At 45.5% G+C, this 17912-nt stretch overlaps 1 protein-coding gene across 1 annotated transcript in view; it reads left to right on the forward strand.

Moving 5' to 3' along the window:
* The window catches only part of Pdpn (podoplanin), a 36059-nt gene extending 21663 nt beyond the window's left edge, over window positions 1-14396 (forward strand). The window contains exons 2-6 of the mRNA XM_040757469.1: window positions 4339-4454; window positions 6383-6527; window positions 10726-10764; window positions 11875-11986; window positions 12800-14396. Coding sequence (XP_040613403.1) covers window positions 4339-4454; window positions 6383-6527; window positions 10726-10764; window positions 11875-11986; window positions 12800-12806 — 419 coding nt within the window. The 3' untranslated portion in view covers window positions 12807-14396. The remainder of the gene's footprint in view (window positions 1-4338; window positions 4455-6382; window positions 6528-10725; window positions 10765-11874; window positions 11987-12799) is intronic.
* The last annotated feature ends 3516 nt before the right edge of the window (window positions 14397-17912 follow it).

The following is a 17912-nucleotide window of genomic DNA, read 5'->3' on the forward strand; positions in this document are numbered from 1 at the left end:
AAAGCAAAGCTTGTTTTAAGTTAAGAGATACCATATATGGAAAATGAATTTTCTGAATGGTTCCTGGAAACTTTTTAACAGTTGATAGTTTTTAAAAACTGAATTCAATCCAGGGGATAAAGTTTTTTTTGTTGCTGTTGTTTTAGTGTTCTATTATTATTGTGTTAATATTCTGTTAGCTTGTATTAACTGTACATGATAAATGTTTCATTATGACATTTTCATACATGTAGTAGTGTGTTCTGGCCATATTTACTCTTGCTGATCCCTTTCACAGTCCTTCTATAGTCTCTGTTCTTCTGTTCTCTCCCAAACTAATGAACTACCCCCTTTCTGATCCTCTCTGTCTCTCTCTGTCTCCCTCTCTCTCTCTCTCTCTCTCTCTCTCTCTCTCTCTCTCTCTCTCTCTCTCTCTCTCTCTCTCTCTCTCTCTGTGTGTGTGTGTGTGTGTGTGTGTGTGTGTTGTGAGACCCAGTGAGTTGCAACAGGTGGGGGTTTGCTTATGGGAGTGTGAGTACCTTACCAGTAGCTACATCACTGAAGAGATGACTGTGACTGTCCCACGGGATGCTTAGCTTTTAGGTAGGGATTGCTTGTCTGGAAAAAGGACATTAAACATCTGTCTACTCCACAGACATACTCCCTGCCCTCAGCCCACAGTAGCAAATGATCACAAGAGGAAGCCTGCCATTTGAATGCACTGAGTTTTTAAAGGTTTCGAGGCTTTTTCCTGAGTGTTTTTTAATTAAATTTATGAGTTTTTCTTTAATTAAATTTATTTATTTGACATCCCAACCGCAGTTTCCTGTCCCTCCTTTCCTCCTGTTCCTTTCCCCCATCTTCCCCTGCTTCTGTTAGAAAAGGACAGACCTCCTATAGGTATCAACAAAGCATGGCGTATCAAGTTGCAGTAAGACTAAGCACCTCCCCTGTATTAAGGCGGGACAAAGCAAAGCAGCCAAAGTGTTAGGGACAGCCTCTGCTCCCACTTTTAGGAATACCACAAGTAGACCAAGCTGCACAACTATCACATATATGTAGAGGGACTCAGTCAGTTCCATGCGGGCTCTATTGCTGGTGAGAGTGAAAAACTGTATAATCACTTTGGAAATCAATATGGTGGTTTCTCAGAAATTTGAGAACCAATGTACCTCAAGGCACAGTTTTTTTGTTGGTTTTGTTTTGGCTTTTTGGGTTTGCTGTTGTTTGTTTTGGTTTTTTTCTCTTTTTTTAAGGATTCATATCTTTAAGAATTCATATGCTAGGTAGTTCATCTGAAGCTATCCATCTGCAACAGGAAGGAGGCCAGCTTCAAAGAGAAGTCTCTGGAACAGAGCAGCATTCCTCCAGAGGCCTCCCACCCTGTTGGCCTCAGCAGTGGAGTTATGAGCAAATAGTTATTAGTCGTGCCTCTGGCTGGGCTCCCAGCAGAGGAGAAATAAAGTATAGAAGGAAGGACTGCTCATCAGAGCAGCATCCCAGACGTGGGCGACCGTCTACTCTTTAATGCCACCGGGCACTTTCCAGGCACCCCTCCCTCCTGTTCTCGTGATGCCTGCTTTTCTTTCACAACTGCATTTAGTTAGTCATGGCATTTCCAGAGCAGCTCCATCTAGGGAGGAAGCCGGCAGCCAGTGAGTCAGATTTGTAACTCGTGAAAGGGATTACATGAATTAAGAGCAGATGCCCTGGTGTAGTTAGTCTAGAGGCAGTTAGAGGATGGCACTCTCGTCTCGCACACCATTTGAGTCCATCTTATTTCCCATTGCTGTAACAAAATCCCCCAAACCATGAGATTTACGAAGAACAGATGTTTCTTCTCCCCATGGCTCTGAAGGCTGGGAAGTTCAATTGCATGGTGCCCGTCTCTGCTAGCACCTTCTTAAGGTCGTAGCTTTGCAGAAGACGTCACAGTAAGAGTGCATGTGTCAGGTCAGGTCTACCTTCCTCTTACTCACCCACCAGTCACCTCTTGAGGACCCCGTCCTGATGGCCTCATTCAGTCCTTACACACACCCCAACCACCCAAGCCCCGCAAGCCCTAGCCTCAAACACCATTGACCTATGAGTGTGGGGATTCAATTTCTACCCCTTGGGATCTGCGGAGGTAGATGCAAGCTGTGACACCCCACCACAGTGGAATTCTACCTGCTGCTGCCCCATCCCATCCACCAGTCCCCAGTCATTCATCCAAGTGCGAGTTCCAGCAAGTCAGGGTCAGAGCTGGGGAGGTGACTCGGTGGATAAGTCACTTGCCAATCACTTGCCGCGTGTCTCAGCTTGCCTCTCTGCTGTTATGAGAAACCGTCGACCGAAGTACAGTGTGGAGAGGAAAGGGTTTACATATTACAACCATCATCAAGGGATGCTTCAGGGCAGAAACCTAGAGGCTGCAACTCCACTGCTCCACTGCTTACTGGCTTGCTCTCCAAGGCCCACTTTCTCCCCCCCCCATCCTTTTCTCGTAAAACAGAGTTTCTGGGTGGTGGTGGCACACATCTTTAATCCCACTGCCACTTGGGAGGCAGAGGCAGGCATATCTTTGTGAGTTCCAGGGAAAAAAAAAGGCAGGGTCTCTCTGTGTAGCCCCTAGCTGGCCAGGAAGGCACTATAAGTCACTATGTAGGCCCAAGTCTGCCTTCTTATACAACCCAGGACTATCTGCCCAGGGGTAGCACCTTCCACAGTGTACTGGACTATACCACATCCATCTTTAACGAAGAAGATGCCCTATAGACATGCACAGGGACCAGTCTGGCAGAGGTAGTTCCTTCCCTGGATGACTCTACTTTATGTCAGATGGACAGAAACTAACTATCGTGTCATGCCAGCATGGCAATCTGAGTTTGAAGCCCCAGAGCCCACAGATGCAGTAGCACATATCTGTGGCTTTAGTGCGTCCACAAAGAGATGGAGACAGGAGAATCCACAACTCACAGGTCAGCTAGCTTGACATGTACAGTAGCAAACAGCAAGAGACCCTGTCTCAAACACTGTAGAAGCAGAGAACTGACAACTGAGGCTGCCCTCTGACCTCTACATACACACAGCACACCATATGTTTGCCTACACACTCACACACTTTCATATAAGCTAGGGAGGGCAGTGGGGTCAAATAAGTTTAGCTTTTGATACTAAGCATCCTCTTGGCATTTCAGCATCTTTAAGTGTACTGCCGACTCCATTTGTAATTTGGTGGTGCATGCATTTAATCCCAGCACTCAGAAGGCAGAGGCAGGTGGATCTCTGTGAGTTCAAGGTCAGCCTGGTCTCCACAATGAGTTTCAGGACAGCCAAGGATGTGTAGAGAAACCCTGTCTCAAAAAAGTTGAAATCAATCTATGAGGTCAGTGGGTTGGTGATATGAATTATCCAAGTGAGCAGCAATCTCAGTTAAATGGTTATGGAGATTAGGATCATTGTTGTTGTCTTAAATTTTATTACACCCTATTTTTTTTTTTTTTTTTTTTTTTTTTGGTTTTTCGAGACAGGGTTTCTCTGTATTGTTTTGGAGGCTCTCCTGGAACTCGCTTTGTAGACCAGGATGGCCTCGAACTCACAGAGACCCGCCTGCCTCTGCCTCCCCAGTGCTGTGATTAAAGGTGTGCGCCACCAACGCCCAGCTTACACCCTGTTTCTTTATTGGGGAGGGGCATGTGTTACGGCACACATGTGACCATCGGAGAACAACTTGCAAAATTTGGTCCTAGGTTTGAACTCAGATTACCAGGCTTAGCAGCAAGCACCTTTACCTTCTCAGCCATTTTGCCAGTCCTGTGATTTTTCTTTTGATTGATTAATTAATGTTTTGGTGCTGGGAATTGAGACCAGCACCTTGGGCAAACCAAGCATGTGCTCTACTGCTAGGCTACACCCCTAACCCTGAGATTTTGATTGTAAAAATCGAACAGACATTTATTTTGTTGGACACCGTAGGTTTGCACAGAACATGGAGCCAGGTATACTAAAAAAAAACTTTGTAAATGATTCTATGGAGTTTTTCTGGTCTACACAATACTCTGCCCAACTGAATGCATTAGTCGGGAAGACACTGGCTCTTTACTGGAAAGGGAAGAGTAGGCATGTACTTGTCCAGCTCTATCTGGCAGCTTCACCATGTGTCTCCGTTTTCCTTTGCATCTTAGTGGAGACAACCAGGCCATGGAGTATGTCAGAGGCACCCCAAGGACAGTGGTGTGGGCCCTGGTACTGTAACAGGTCAGAAAGGACCACACTGTACACAGTGCAAGAAACATAATTGGGTGTGGCTCTAGGTGACCAATTGCCTTCACCCACATTGTTTGAGTACTGCATCCCTGACTGGCCTTTCTTTTTCAGGGCTAGAAGATGATATTGTGACCCCAGGTGCAAGAGATGGCATGGTGACCCCAGGGCTAGAAGACAGAACCACAACCACAGGAGGACTGAATGAACCTACTGGCAAGGCACCTCTGGTGAGTGTCTAGGGAAAGGGGGAGTTGGCTCGAAAGGCAGGCTGTCACATGTCACAGTATGATGGATACTTACATATGAAATCAGCTGCTGTACAACAGAATAGTGGTGTGGCTCAGGACAGAAGGTACGTCTCATCCAGGGACACGGGAGCTGGTGTGGTGGGCACAGGCAATTTGAGAGCAGTAGACCATGTCGTCTCAAAGCAGTAAGAAATCAGCTGAAGCCAGGTCTAGTGGCACATGTGTTTAATTCCACTACCGGGTGGAGGGGTGGGCAGAGACAGGCAGATCTATGTAAATATGGGCCAGCCTGGTCTACATGGTGAGTTCCAGAACAGCCAGAGATACACAGTGAGGCTCTGTCACATAAATAAACACACAAACAAACAAACTAAAAAGGTCTAGATTCAGGGACATTTGGTAGGTCCTTGGGGAGGTGGGAGGGGTTCTCCCAGAGGAAGCATGAAAGCCCCAAGCCAGTTGCTCCACAATCTAACTCTGTGTATCTCTTCATCCAGATCATTTGCTCTGTCCTCAGTGATGAACAATGAAAACGTTAAAAAGCCAACATCGGGCTGGGGAAATGGCTCAGTTAGTAACATGCATGCCTTGCAAGCATGAGGACCTGAGTTCAATCCCTAGAACCCATGAAAAAGCCAGAGAGGATGGTACCCTCGCTCTGGAGATGCAGAGAAAGGAGGATCTCTAGGGTCTGCTGGCCAGCTAGTGTAGCCTAATAAGCATGCCCCAGGCCAGCGGTAGACCTGTCTCTTGAAACAACAAACACACATTCACACATGTCCACTGTGTAGATGGATTTTTTTTCTTTGAGCCAGCAGCTCACAAAAACTGACATGGAGACTTATTAATTATGAAAGCTTGGCCTAGAGTTTAGGATTATCCCACTAGCTCTTACAACTTAAATAAACCCATTTTTTATGAATCTACATTTTGTCTCATGGCTTTTTAACCTCTGTTCCATCTTGTACCTCCTGTGTCCTCTCAGTCTCCCGGTGTCCCTCTTGTGCCTGGATTCATCTCCTCTTCTTTTCTCTCTATCCAGAAGTCCCGCCTAACCTCTTCCTGCCTAGCTATTGGCCATTCAGCTCCTGATTAAACCAATCACAGTGACGCATCTTTACACAACATAAAGGAATATTCCACAACAGCCCACCCCCTCTCCTACATGCAGTTACAGCTAAAATCAGAAGCACTTCCTAGCCTCCGCTGTCACAGAATGTCTGTGAGGGATCTTTCCTGCAGGAAGTCAGCTCACAATGATGAAACCTTCAGCTTTGTTATTGAGTTTACTCTAAAAGTTGCCTGTGGTATACTGAGAATATTGAGAATGTATTTAAAGGGCCTGGTGCAAAGGAAACTGTCATGTCCCCCTTCACATAGTTCTGACAAATCGATGCTACGAGAGGAAAGCGCTATTCCAATTCTAGGGAGAGGAGATATAAGGTGTGTGTGAGCCAGGGTTTTGTTTTTTGTTTTTTTGTTTTTTGTTTTTTGTTTTTTTTAGGAACTAAGGGACAGGAACTATGCATGCTGAACATTTAAAAGTTTATTTCTGGGTTGAACCTGGTTTTACCCCATCTCTTTTTTTTTTTTTTTTTTTTTTTTTTTTTTTTGGTCAAGAACAGGGTTTTTCTGTGTAGCCCTAGCTGTCCTGGAACTCACTCTGTAGATTAGGCTGTCCTTGAACTCCCAGAGGTCCGCCTGCCCCCGGTTCCCAAGTAGTGGGATCAAAGGCGTGCGCCACCACTGCCCGGCCCCATCTCCACTCTTGTTTGTTTGTTTGTTTGCTTGTTTCCATCTGGGATTTATTCCTGTGTGTTTTGAATACATGCTACCTTGAAATATTTCCACTGTATGTTTTAAACCCGAGGCTTTATTTTCTCTCTTGCCTCGCTCACTCCTAACAGGTACCAACACACGCAAAGATTCCCTTTGAGGAACTGTCAACCCCAGGAGTCTCAGACCATGATGACAAAGAACATAAGAGTACAACCACTGTCAGAATGGTGACTAGTCACTCTTCGGACAAGGAAACAAGTCACCCCAACATAGGTGAGTCCACTCTTACAGAATCTATGAAACCCAGAAACAGAAGAGTCAGAGACTTGAGGGACTGAGAGTATAAATTCCATGCTGGTCTTTGTGTGCTGGGTACAGAATCCAATATCAACTTTAGTTTACTGGCTTTCTGGGAATATCTCTCAACCTTGAATAGTAACTAGTGGCAACTCCCTGCAAGGGCCTGTTGCACTGCTGACTCCGTGGTAAGAACCTTGTGTTAATGCATATTTCCAGGTCCAGTCACCAGTTTGGCTTTAAGAACTCTACAGTACTTCTAAGGATTTAAAAAGCGATCTTGCATCCAGGTGTGGTGGCACATGTCCATAATGCTCACGTTCTAAGGCACAAGGATGGCAAATTAGACACCAGCCTGGGCTACATAGTAAGAGTTCATTTGTCAAGACAAAATAATGGCATGGGACTACATGAGATGCTGCTTCAAGTACAAAACAAAACCTTTCACATTGGTTTGCCTGTGTACAGACCACTACCCACAATATTTAACACATGGAAGCAACTCAGTATTCACAAACAAGTGAATGGATAAGAAAATATAATACGTACGTACACACACACACACACACACACACACACACACACACACACACACACACACAGTGGAATATTGCTTATCCCTAAAAGAGAAATGGATGCGGACAGATGCTATAACATATGTGAGGCAAGTTTAGCCAGACAACAAGAACAATATGGTATGAGTCCACTTGCATAAGGTACCTAGAGGTGCTGAAATCAGACAAGTGTAGACAGCAGAATGGTGCCTTCTAGGAGCTAAGGGAGGGGTAAGTGAAGAGTTACCGTTTAGTGTGTGTAATGTCCCCACTTTGCACAATGGGAAGGATCCGTGTTTTGAGAATGTGGTTCAGTAGCAGAATGCTTGCCTAGCATGGCTGAGGTCTTGGGTCCGGGCCCTGGCGCGCGCGCACGCGCGCACACACACACACACAGAAGTTCAGTAAATGGATGGAAGTGATGGTTGTACATGACTGAGCTGCACCCTTAAAAAATTAATATTGGCCAGGCATGGTAGTACACAGCTTTAATCCCTGCACTCAGGAGGCAGAGGCAGATAGATCTCTGTGAGTGTGAGGGCAGTATGGTCTACAAAGTGAGTTCTAGGCGAACCGGGGCTGCACAGTGTGATCCTGTCTCAAAACAAAAATGTCATAACTTTCTTGTCATGTATATTTTGTTCCTATTGTTTTTGTCAAGTGGGGTGGGGGGCTTGTTTACATGCTTGGTTGGTTGGGAATTTTGGGGTTCTCTGGATCTAATCTAGCACCTTCCTCGTGGCTAGGCAAGTACTCTACCATTGAGCTACATCCTTCAAAGTACTTTGAAGTGAATGAAAATCTTGCTGCATGCTGTTAAGAAAATGCTAACATTAACTACCAGGCAGAGCCAAGTCAGCCTCAGCAAGGAAAGAATATGAATGTCAGAACAGACCTCAAAATTGTAGAGGATTTCTCTTATTCAATAGGAGTCAGCAGCCAATTAGCAGAAAACACAGCTTTCCCCATTTGTTGAGCATTCCTGCTATCGAGCCAGCTCTTGGGTGCTGGAAGCAAGCCTCAGTGTTTGAGAAGACTTGCTGTTTTGCAGAGGATCCTGGTTCAGCTCCCAGAAACCACATAACTGTAACCACCAGTTATTCCAGTTCCTGGAGATCCCGAACCCTTTTCTGGCCACTGCAGGCAAATGACGCACATTAACTCATGCAGGTGCACGTATGTGTGCATGTGAGTGCACAGACACACACATTATAAATAAACCTTTAAAATAAGAAATAGTTGGGCATAGTGGTATAACTTGTAATCCCAGCATGGAGAAGAGGAGGCAGAAAGATCAGGAGGTCAAGGTCAGCCTCAGCTGCATAGGGAGTTAGAATCTAGCCTGGGCTACAGTAGAAAGATGCCTAACTTCTACACCCTCTTCTGGCTATACCCTCTTCAGGGTCCATGTGTTCAGCTATCTAAAAGTTCTCCAAACTCTCCTTTCAGGTTTTTGTGGATATGGTATTGCAGATGTATGATTAAAGTATGGGCAGCCATGTCGAACTGTGATTGAGCAAGCAGTCTGATTTATGCTAACAGACTGGGCAGGGACCCAGTAGGCAGGCTGGCCTATTTCTACTCTCCTTGATCTCTCCGTACAGCATTCGTTTGCCCAGAGTCCAAGTATATGAGGCAGGACCCCTCTGGAATAAGGAAGGTCTTTAAACTTGCTGTGGCTCAGCTAGGAGGTGGCATACGCCTTTAACCTCAGCACTTGGGAGGCAGAGACAGGTAGATCTCTCTGAGTTCCAGGGCAGCCTGGTCTACAAAGTGAGTTCCAGGATAACCAAGGACGGCTACGCAAAGAAACCTTGTCTCCAAAAACCAAAACAAAACAAAACTTACTATGACACGAAAGGAGAGAGAGTTTCTTTGTGGCCTGTTCCAAGATAGAAAACCTGTGGGGTAGGGTTAGAGTTTGGATTAATCCTTGCCTCACTGCTGGCTCAAACTATCTGATGAGAAGCAGCTTAAGGGAGGAAGGGTTTGTTCCGATTTACAGGTCAAGGGGATGTGGTTCGTCATGGCAGGCAAGGCATGGAGGCAGGAGGGGTAGGATGCTAGCCACATTGCATCTGCAGGTAGGAGGCAGAGCGCAGACCGGAAATGGAGTAGGGTATACATCTCAAGCCTGCCCTTAGTAACCAACTTCCTCTAGCAAAGCCTTGTGCCCTAGAGATTTCACAACTTCCCTAATGATGCCACCGATGGGGGGAGGGGGAACGGGACAGGGATGGGACGGGACAGTGTCAGACTCAACAGCCTATTGGGGAGACTTCACATCTAAACCACTACATTTTCTTAGGACTTTTTTTTCCTCACATGTGCGGTGCTAAGTCTGAGATGCACTTGGCATGCTAGGATGCTAACTTAGCATTCTATCTCTGTCCCGTATCCTTAGCCTGTGAGTACAGCTTTGTTAGTCGGCCTTGGAAAAGAATTCTAGTTCATACGACTTGCTTCAGGAAGGGTGTTAAGAGCCAAGAACTATGAATGAAAGTCGCCCCCCCCACACACACCACACACAGCACATCATAGCCAGTTTTACTTTTGAAAACTGTTGAACCTCTAGGGCACTGGTTCTCAACCTTCCTAATGCTGTGACCCTTTAATACAGTTCCCCAAGTTGTGATGACCTCAACCACTAAATTATTTCATTGCTACTTCATAACTAATTTTGCTACTGCTATGAATTGTAATGTAAATATCTGATATTCGACCCCTTTGGGGTCGAGACCCACAGGTTGAGAACCTTTGCTCTAGGGTATTTTTGAAAGCTGTGAGCTAAGATTGTAGAGAAAGTCTGATCTTCCCATCTCTCCAGCTTCTCACCGGATGGTGGTCATCGTCTACAGCCGAGGCAAATAGCCACCCTCAACTCCACAGAATTAAGGGGCTCTGTGTAAAGTGACTAATGGGAGAGACTAAGTAAAGCACCTTTGTTCTGAAAGAGGGGTGTGGGAAACTATTCACGAGGAACTCAGGTGGAGAGTATGTGTTGTGGCTATCAGGCTGGACTAGAATGCTGCTGGAAACCCTCGCTAATGGGTGGGAGTCACAAAGGACCAGTTTTCATTCATCCTAGCAGGGCAGGCTGCTGCCCCATGATGTACAGATCTGACCACCAAAGAAGAGCAGAGGAATAGATAACAGATGACCCACAGCCCGGGCTACCTCTTCCCAAATGTACAGCCTGCTCTGAAAATGCTTAGATGACCTTACACTTCCTGGGTTTGCCAGGATCTTGATAACAGGTGAAGTAGCCACACCTGTATTCCTTTGCTCTCCCGGTATCTCAAAGTTCCCAACCATTCATTTCGCAGCTCTGTGGCTCGGTGGCCTTGACACTTAAAAGATAAAATCCAGTCAGTGGGTGCAAAGGTACAGAGAACCCGTAGGTGGGAAGTAACAGTCGCCAATTGACGATAAACGATAATCCTTACAAGGACAGCCATCTGTCAGAGCTGGCTTCCGAACTCTCTATCAGGTTTGTGGAGGAAATTGTCCTCCTTGCATTTGTTTTGTTACATTCCACTTAAGGTAAATTCATCTGCCAACTGTTAAATTATAGTCATTAGATCCTAATGATTCTCTATCATGCATTTTTCTCTTTCCAGATAACACAGCTGACGAAACACAGACAACAGATAAGAGAGGTAAATGAGAGTGTGGTCCTTTGGGAGCTGAAAAGAAAGTTTCTTTGAACCTAATTTTCGAGAAGCATCTTCCAAAAAAGATGATGTCTTTCCTCCTTCCTTTCATTCCTCCTCCCCCTCCCTCCTCTCTTCCTTGCTTTTTGAAGTGCTGGGGATTGAACCCAGCTCCTTATGCATACTAAATTGATTCTCTACCACTAAGTAACATCCCCAGCCCACTTTAACTTTTTTACTTTGAGACAGAATATCACTAAGTTTTGCCCAGGCTGGCCACTCTGTAGCCCAGGCTACAGAGATTGAATTTGCAATCCCCCTGCCTCATCTTCACAGATAGCAGGAGCATAGGACTGATCTGCAGGCCTGGTACCTTCAATTTTATAATTATTAAGAGAGAAAAGGAAATTCCATATATTTGAAAGGAAGTAGGACTAAAGGAATACTTCAGTTGTAAAGCGCTTTGATGGTATGGGACCCCATATGCATACACACAGACACTCTCTGTCCCCAGCCCACGAACACCTTTCTCTTCTCTGTCTCTCTCACATACATGCAACTCTCTCTCTCTCTGTCTCTCTCTCTGTCTCTGTCTCTGTCTCTCTCTCTCTCTCACGCACACACAGTGTATTTACTTAATGACAGCTGTGGAGAATGACAACACATCACAGTTTAGTGTTATTTTATTGTATTGAATAAGCCAGGCATCCTTGTACTTCATTGTTATGGAAATAATTTGAGGTTTTCCCACTTAAATGATGTTAGCTGTGGGTTTGTCATACAGAGCCTTTATTATGTTGACTAACCATATTGTCATTGACTAGCCATAAAAAAGCGTGCCCATCAAGAGTGAAGCCAGCGGGTTATGTGTGACAAATTCAGAGACTGAGAAGCCTCTTGGGATTAGATTGGAGCAGGGGCTGGAGCCTGGTGGCACCGTGCACACTCAAGACTGGGGTTTGCTCCCTGGCACCAAGAAGAGAAAAATGGCTTCTGCACTTGACTTGGGCTCAGCTGTATTTGGGAGATGAGCAGAGACCCCTCAGTGCTGAGCATGGCAGGGCAGTGCCATTGTTTGCATCTGTTAAACTCATGGTTCTTTTCCCTTCCATTCAGATGGCTTGGCAGTAGTGACCCTGGTTGGAATCATAGTTGGAGTCTTGCTAGCCATTGGCTTCGTTGGAGGGATCATCATTTTGGTTATGAGGAAAATTTCTGGAAGGTTCTCGTAAGTAACTTCTTATCCCATGTGATACGTGAACACAGGCAGTCCTGCTCACCACTCTAGAAACCTCTGCACATCTTCAGCACCCATCACCCCCACAGGTGCAGCCTCTGATATTTTCCAGGGACAGATGTCAGTGTTTCTAAAAACACACTCAAAGCCCGAAACTGACTTTCCTTGGAGGTCTGAGCAGATTGGATCTCTCATCTTATTTTTCCAACTACCCAAACTTGAAAGAAAATCCAAACCAAGTTTTAACTTGTTTCCTAATCTCCTTGTGCTGGGGGAAAGCACCTGTCACAGTGCCAGGCCCCCACTCTGATGAGTTGGAGTGTGTGTGTGAGTGTGTGAGTGTGTGTGTGTGTGTTGGGGGGGTCTTTTGTATTTCTATCGCTCCATCACACCTGTTGTGCACACCCTACAACCACACAGGTCAGGTCATTGCGTCTTCCTGACATTGGCTTTAGGAGGGAAGAGCCTTACTCCTGGCTTAGCTTCCTTCGCGATGCTCCAACTCAGCACCACAGAAAAACCAGAGAAATATGATGATGGGAGGGGAGGGGAGAGGATGAGTCATCTACGACTGGGAGGTACCCTGATAGACATCTGTCAATGCATCGTGTTTGGAAATGTCTGGACTCCTGACCCTGCCTTTGTAAGGATTAGGTGTGGAGGGGAATATCCTGGGAAGAGGGGCACAGGGTTCTGGGACAGAAACCACAGAACAGGACAATAGGCTCAGTGACTATGGGGCAGGTGGTGACTAGTCCCAACAACAGTAAAAGGAGTAATAAATAATTCTCTTTATTTTCACAGGCCCTAAGGAACTGAACAGATCAAGCTGTTCTCCCAACATATCTGAAAATAAGAGTGCTTCCAATTTCCCCTGCTCCCCATCCTCTGCTTGTGGAGGAAGATGACCCATGGGATGCCCCCTGCAGCCATGGTGACTCCTCCACTTGCCAGAGGTGCCAAAGGACAGACACGTGATAAGCCATGGCCCCTGGAGTCATATGCCTTTGGAAGATAGACATTTTTAATATAAGTTTTGTAATAAATGGTTCAAAAGACAACATGCGTAGAAAATGGAACAAAACTATGTAAACTGACTTGTAACCAAGACAGTATAATCAGTTGGCTATAGCTGATTTAAGAGGCAAAAGAGTCTGGAAATGTTTATTAAATCTGTGAAGTAGTTGGCTCCGGTGTTATGTCAGAGAAGCACGGGCCTTTTTGCAGTTACTGACCTGTTGATATGTACACAGTCCGGGCTGGTGGGGTCTGTGTTTAAATATGTTTGAGTCATAGAGTTGAAAATGTAAACTTAAAGTCAGGCATGATGAGCCACCCCTTATGGGAGTCTGGCTGGACCATTTCAGAAGCATTGATTGTGGCTTCACTTCCAGGAAGATACTTCGCTGTTTACAATTCTCTAAGCCATGATGCCTTCGTGGCCCAGAGGTCTGTCCCCTCCACTTCCATTGGGTAATAGAAAACCCAAGTTAAGGAGTCACGTCCTTACCTCCCTAGACCCAGATCTTCAGAGGATCTGCTTCTTTCTGGACTGTGGAGGTCTTATCCCAGATGCTGAGAAGGCTGTTGGATGTTGCAGGATGCCAGAGGCTCAGCAGCTATAGCCCCAAGAACGGAACTTGGTCCTTAAGCAAAGGAGACTCCTGAGCGCACTTTGGTGTAGGAAATAAACCGACCAGTTTCTAGCATCTGCCTTCTGCCACTGAGGAAAGTCAGGGAAAGCAAAAAGAAATCTCGTGCAATCTTAGTTGCTTTTATGCAGCTGGGATGTCAAGGTCTGGTTTTAAGATAATGACGCTTCCGGTCTTCATGGCATACCACATCTTGCCGTGGGTTCAATTGAAAAGGTCCCAGTAATGATCCACAGGGACATCCTGTCTCTACCACCCAGCTCGACACTTCTCTTCCTGTGGATGTATTGAGTTCTGCTGCACAGTATTGAACACTGGCCTGGCCAGATACTCTGAAGACTGTGATTATACGACCTTTACTCCTCTAGCCTAGGAGAGTCCACAAGATGGGGAGAAAAGTAAATCAATGTGGCTGTGTGTTGACCCGCCCAGCTGGCCCAGCAGGTTGCAGACTCACCCATCAGCTGGCTAAGAGAAGCAGATTAGAGGGGTCCTGTGAATGAAACATCTTCTATCCCATCAGTCAGATTCCAAACTGGAGTTAAGAATAATGCCCATTTCTTCTTTCTATCCTTTCCCTTCTCGCCTCCACCCCACCCCCTCACTGTGGAAAAATAACAGTCCAACCCAAGCTATACATGGGAGTTGGTGCCTGCTGGGACAGGGCTGTGTTTGTGTTGTCTTGTTCACCTGTGTTACTCTCAATACAGTGTAGAAATCTTTTCAAATAAAACATGATTGTGTACAAACATGAGTCCGACCTTTGGATAATTCCACCGAGTCTGGATGTCATCTCTGCTAATACTATAACACACATTGATTTGTTTGTTTATGGTTTTTTGAGACAGGGTTTCTCTGTGTAGCCCCTGCCTATCCTGGAACTTTCTTTGTAGACCAGGTTGGCCAGGAACTGCCACACAGCCACTAAGATTATACCTTTTATATCCAGCTGCCCATTGACTTAAGGGAGAAAGAGTATCCATGATCACGGGACGTTTATCCCTGGGAAAGAAAGGCAACCACAGCTTTCACCAATATCTACTGAAGTAGAGAGTCCAAGGCCAAGGAGAGAAATAGATGAAAAGTAGGTGACATCTTAGGTCTTTGAGCAATTTTATCTTGCTTTCAACACTCCAGGCCTCCCTAGGAACCTGACTTTGGATCCAGGGCTCAGAACAGAAGGTGATAGAAGGGAAGGCCCCACAGACCTGGGCAGTGATACCACCATACTGAACCCGCTTCTCACTTGTTCCCCTGCACGGGGGGGGGCTGGTTCCTCTGATATCCACTCATACTCACATCTGCACACAATAATAAATGAAGTCTTAAATCAATAAAAGAAATATAGCTTGGATATCACTTATTTCTAAAACACCTAGGATCTTTTTTTTTTAGTGTCCTCAGGTTTTATCCAGTTGGGGACTGTTGAGCTTGCTGGACATCAGGAATCCCAGCTGCCACCTAGGATCTTTTTTTTTTAGTGTCCTCAGGTTTTATCCAGTTGGGGACTGTTGAGCTTGCTGGACATCAGGAATCCCAGCTGCCAGGTTCCGAAGGGAAGACTGAGATTTTGGTCCACCCATTGCCATTTTTATAGATGCAACTCCATGGGCAGGCCATTTAACCTTTGAGGTTCATTTGTAACTACTTCTGGAGACAATGCAGAAAGGTCTTGTCTCATGGAAGACTAACCATGCCTTCTCCTCTCACGACCCCCCAAAGGGAAAGTGGACCCTCCAGTTTGTCTGGTGCACTTTTGTTTTCCATTGTAAACACTCCCAGGGGAGTGCTAGAAAGCAGCGGGTCTGCCAAGGACATGGAATGTTTAAGGAAATGACTTTGCTCCTCCATCCCAGACATGCGCATGTCTGTAACCTACCATTGTAGTAAGAGTCCATGAAAGCCCGAATAAAGGGAAGTCAGTATTTACTGGGGAATCTTATGATAACAAAGCAAGGCAGAGAACCACAGAGGTCTCCTGCCCTTAGGTGATGAATGCTGCCAGGATATAGCACCAAGGGGCTCAGTACCTCAACAAATCTGTGTACATGTGATCTGGTGCCTACAGAAACCAGAAGAGAGTGTTGAATCCCCTGGACTGAAGTTACAGGTGGTTGTGGGCCAACCAACGGAGGTGTCAGGAACTGAGCTCAAGTCTTCTGTAAAAGCAAAAGGTGTTCCTAACTGCTGAGCCACCTCCAGCACCTGCCACGCAACTGAAAAAAAAAAAATACACATTCAGCATCTTTCTTGTAAACTTGCTTCTAAGGTCTGAATTAACTGGACTTCCACAGCCAATAACTTCATAATGATCCTTTCTATTTCCCTTTATATGAATATCTGTGTGACTGTTTTTATATGAACTTATTTGGCTAAAACATGTTTATTATTTCTTTTCAAAATGATACAAATGTCTTATTTACATTCCATAAAATTCGTTTTGGGCTGGTAACTTAATATAATTACAACTCAGTGAAATTGAAGGACTGCATTTGTTTTTAAAGTATAATTTATCAAAAACTGGGAGAGATTTTCTTCCGTTTGGCAGGGGTTGTGTGAGTGTGTGTGTGTGAGAGAGAATTTGTGTGGTGTATACACACATGCTTGATGTGTGTGTGAATTTGTGTGGTATATACACATATGTTTGGCGTGTGTGTGTGTGTGTGTGTGTGTGTGTGTGTGTGTGTGTGTGCTTGCTGTGTGTGTGGTGCTGTGTGTGAATGTATATCAGGCATGGGAAACCTTCCTTCCATTTGTTGGTCAAGAGACTCCCAAAACAATACAGGATACTGACATTGCTCTAGTTGTCTCCTTTAATTTAAAAAAGCCCCTATTGTTAAAGATACCACACACTACAGACACAGGACATGGAGGAATCGAGCTGGGACTGATCTGGAAGCCTCCCTTCTCAGGACTAGCTCTCAGGGAATCAGAAAGAGCCATGCAAGCTGCCAAGGGAGAAAAGCAAACAGTCGCCCCACCCAGCTGTAAAACCTACAAACCACAGCACTGGCCTAGTGCCATAGCTCCAAAGACGCAGTAGTGGCACTTATGTTTGGGGTGTAACGAACGGCTATCTAACTTATCAAATTCATGCCTGGTACAGTAAATCTGGCTACAGAGGTCATAGACACTAAAGGAGGAAATACTGCTGCCCTATTCCTAAATCAATACAGCGTTCAACTGTGTTCTAAATAGTCACCCACATTCTCACAGATAGATTTTCTTCCAGGGATAAGTGTCCTGACAGGTTGTCTAATCCCAAGCGGTCAACCCTAAATAGTATATATAAACAACACTAAATGGACTCTCTAAGTTAGGTGTATAAATTTAACAATAGTAATTATAGAAGAAGAGGTCACAAATTTAAAAGGGAGGAGGGTAGAGCACAGGAGAATTTGGAGAGGCGAGAGAGGGTGGAAATAATGCAAATACAGTACTCATCTGAAATTAAACAAAACGAGCAAAAAATTCAGGGATTGTATCGGGCACCTGTAGTGTGGTACCACAAGCTAACTCTTGCATGGAGCCCCCAGAAGCTAGAGGTGACTAGACCTTTCTTCTGCCCCCTCTCGCTTGCAGGTGCGAATCCTCCGGAAATGGGAGAGAGAAAACTGTTGTTTCCACCCCACTCATTCTGTCCCAGCTGCCCTGGGAAGTCAACGCCCCTGTGAGTAACCCACCTCCAGGGAGGAAGCTCCCCACTCCTGTCCAGCCCATCTCAGATGGAAAGCAACCCTAACCTCTTCACTTTTGACCTTCAGCCATTCACCTGATGCTTCCAAACAATGGGCTGGCAGGCAATGTATTTCCTTTGTGACTGACAGATGTTGACTAGGCTTTGCCAGACTGTCATTCCAGTTTATTGTTAATGATGGAGGAATCCATGTTGAAAGACATATGGCCTAGAACAACAGGCATAGCCAACCCTGTAATGGGTAGGAGAATTCAGGGCAGACCAAACTGCACCAGCTTCTATACTTATCATCTTCCCTGGTCAAAGCTCAGTTTGAATGTATGATTCACGCCATGAAACATTCGCGTGTAAGCAAAATTCCAACACCTACTCAACAAGCACTCAACAGATAGTACCTGAGGTCCAATGACAAACGTGTTAGTGATGGGATGGCATTATTCTAATCAAAGTGTGTGGGACCCGTTGTTCTTTGGGTCTGGCTAACAGGGCAAGTTTCTCAGGGATGAGGACTTTCTTCATTCACAAATCCCTGAGCAGGCGAATTTGTAAAAGTGATTGTTGACTGCCT

This window comes from Mesocricetus auratus, unplaced genomic scaffold (genome assembly GCF_017639785.1).
Source record: "Mesocricetus auratus isolate SY011 unplaced genomic scaffold, BCM_Maur_2.0 Super-Scaffold_100014, whole genome shotgun sequence".
In the NCBI taxonomy this organism is placed as follows: Eukaryota; Metazoa; Chordata; class Mammalia; order Rodentia; family Cricetidae; genus Mesocricetus; species Mesocricetus auratus.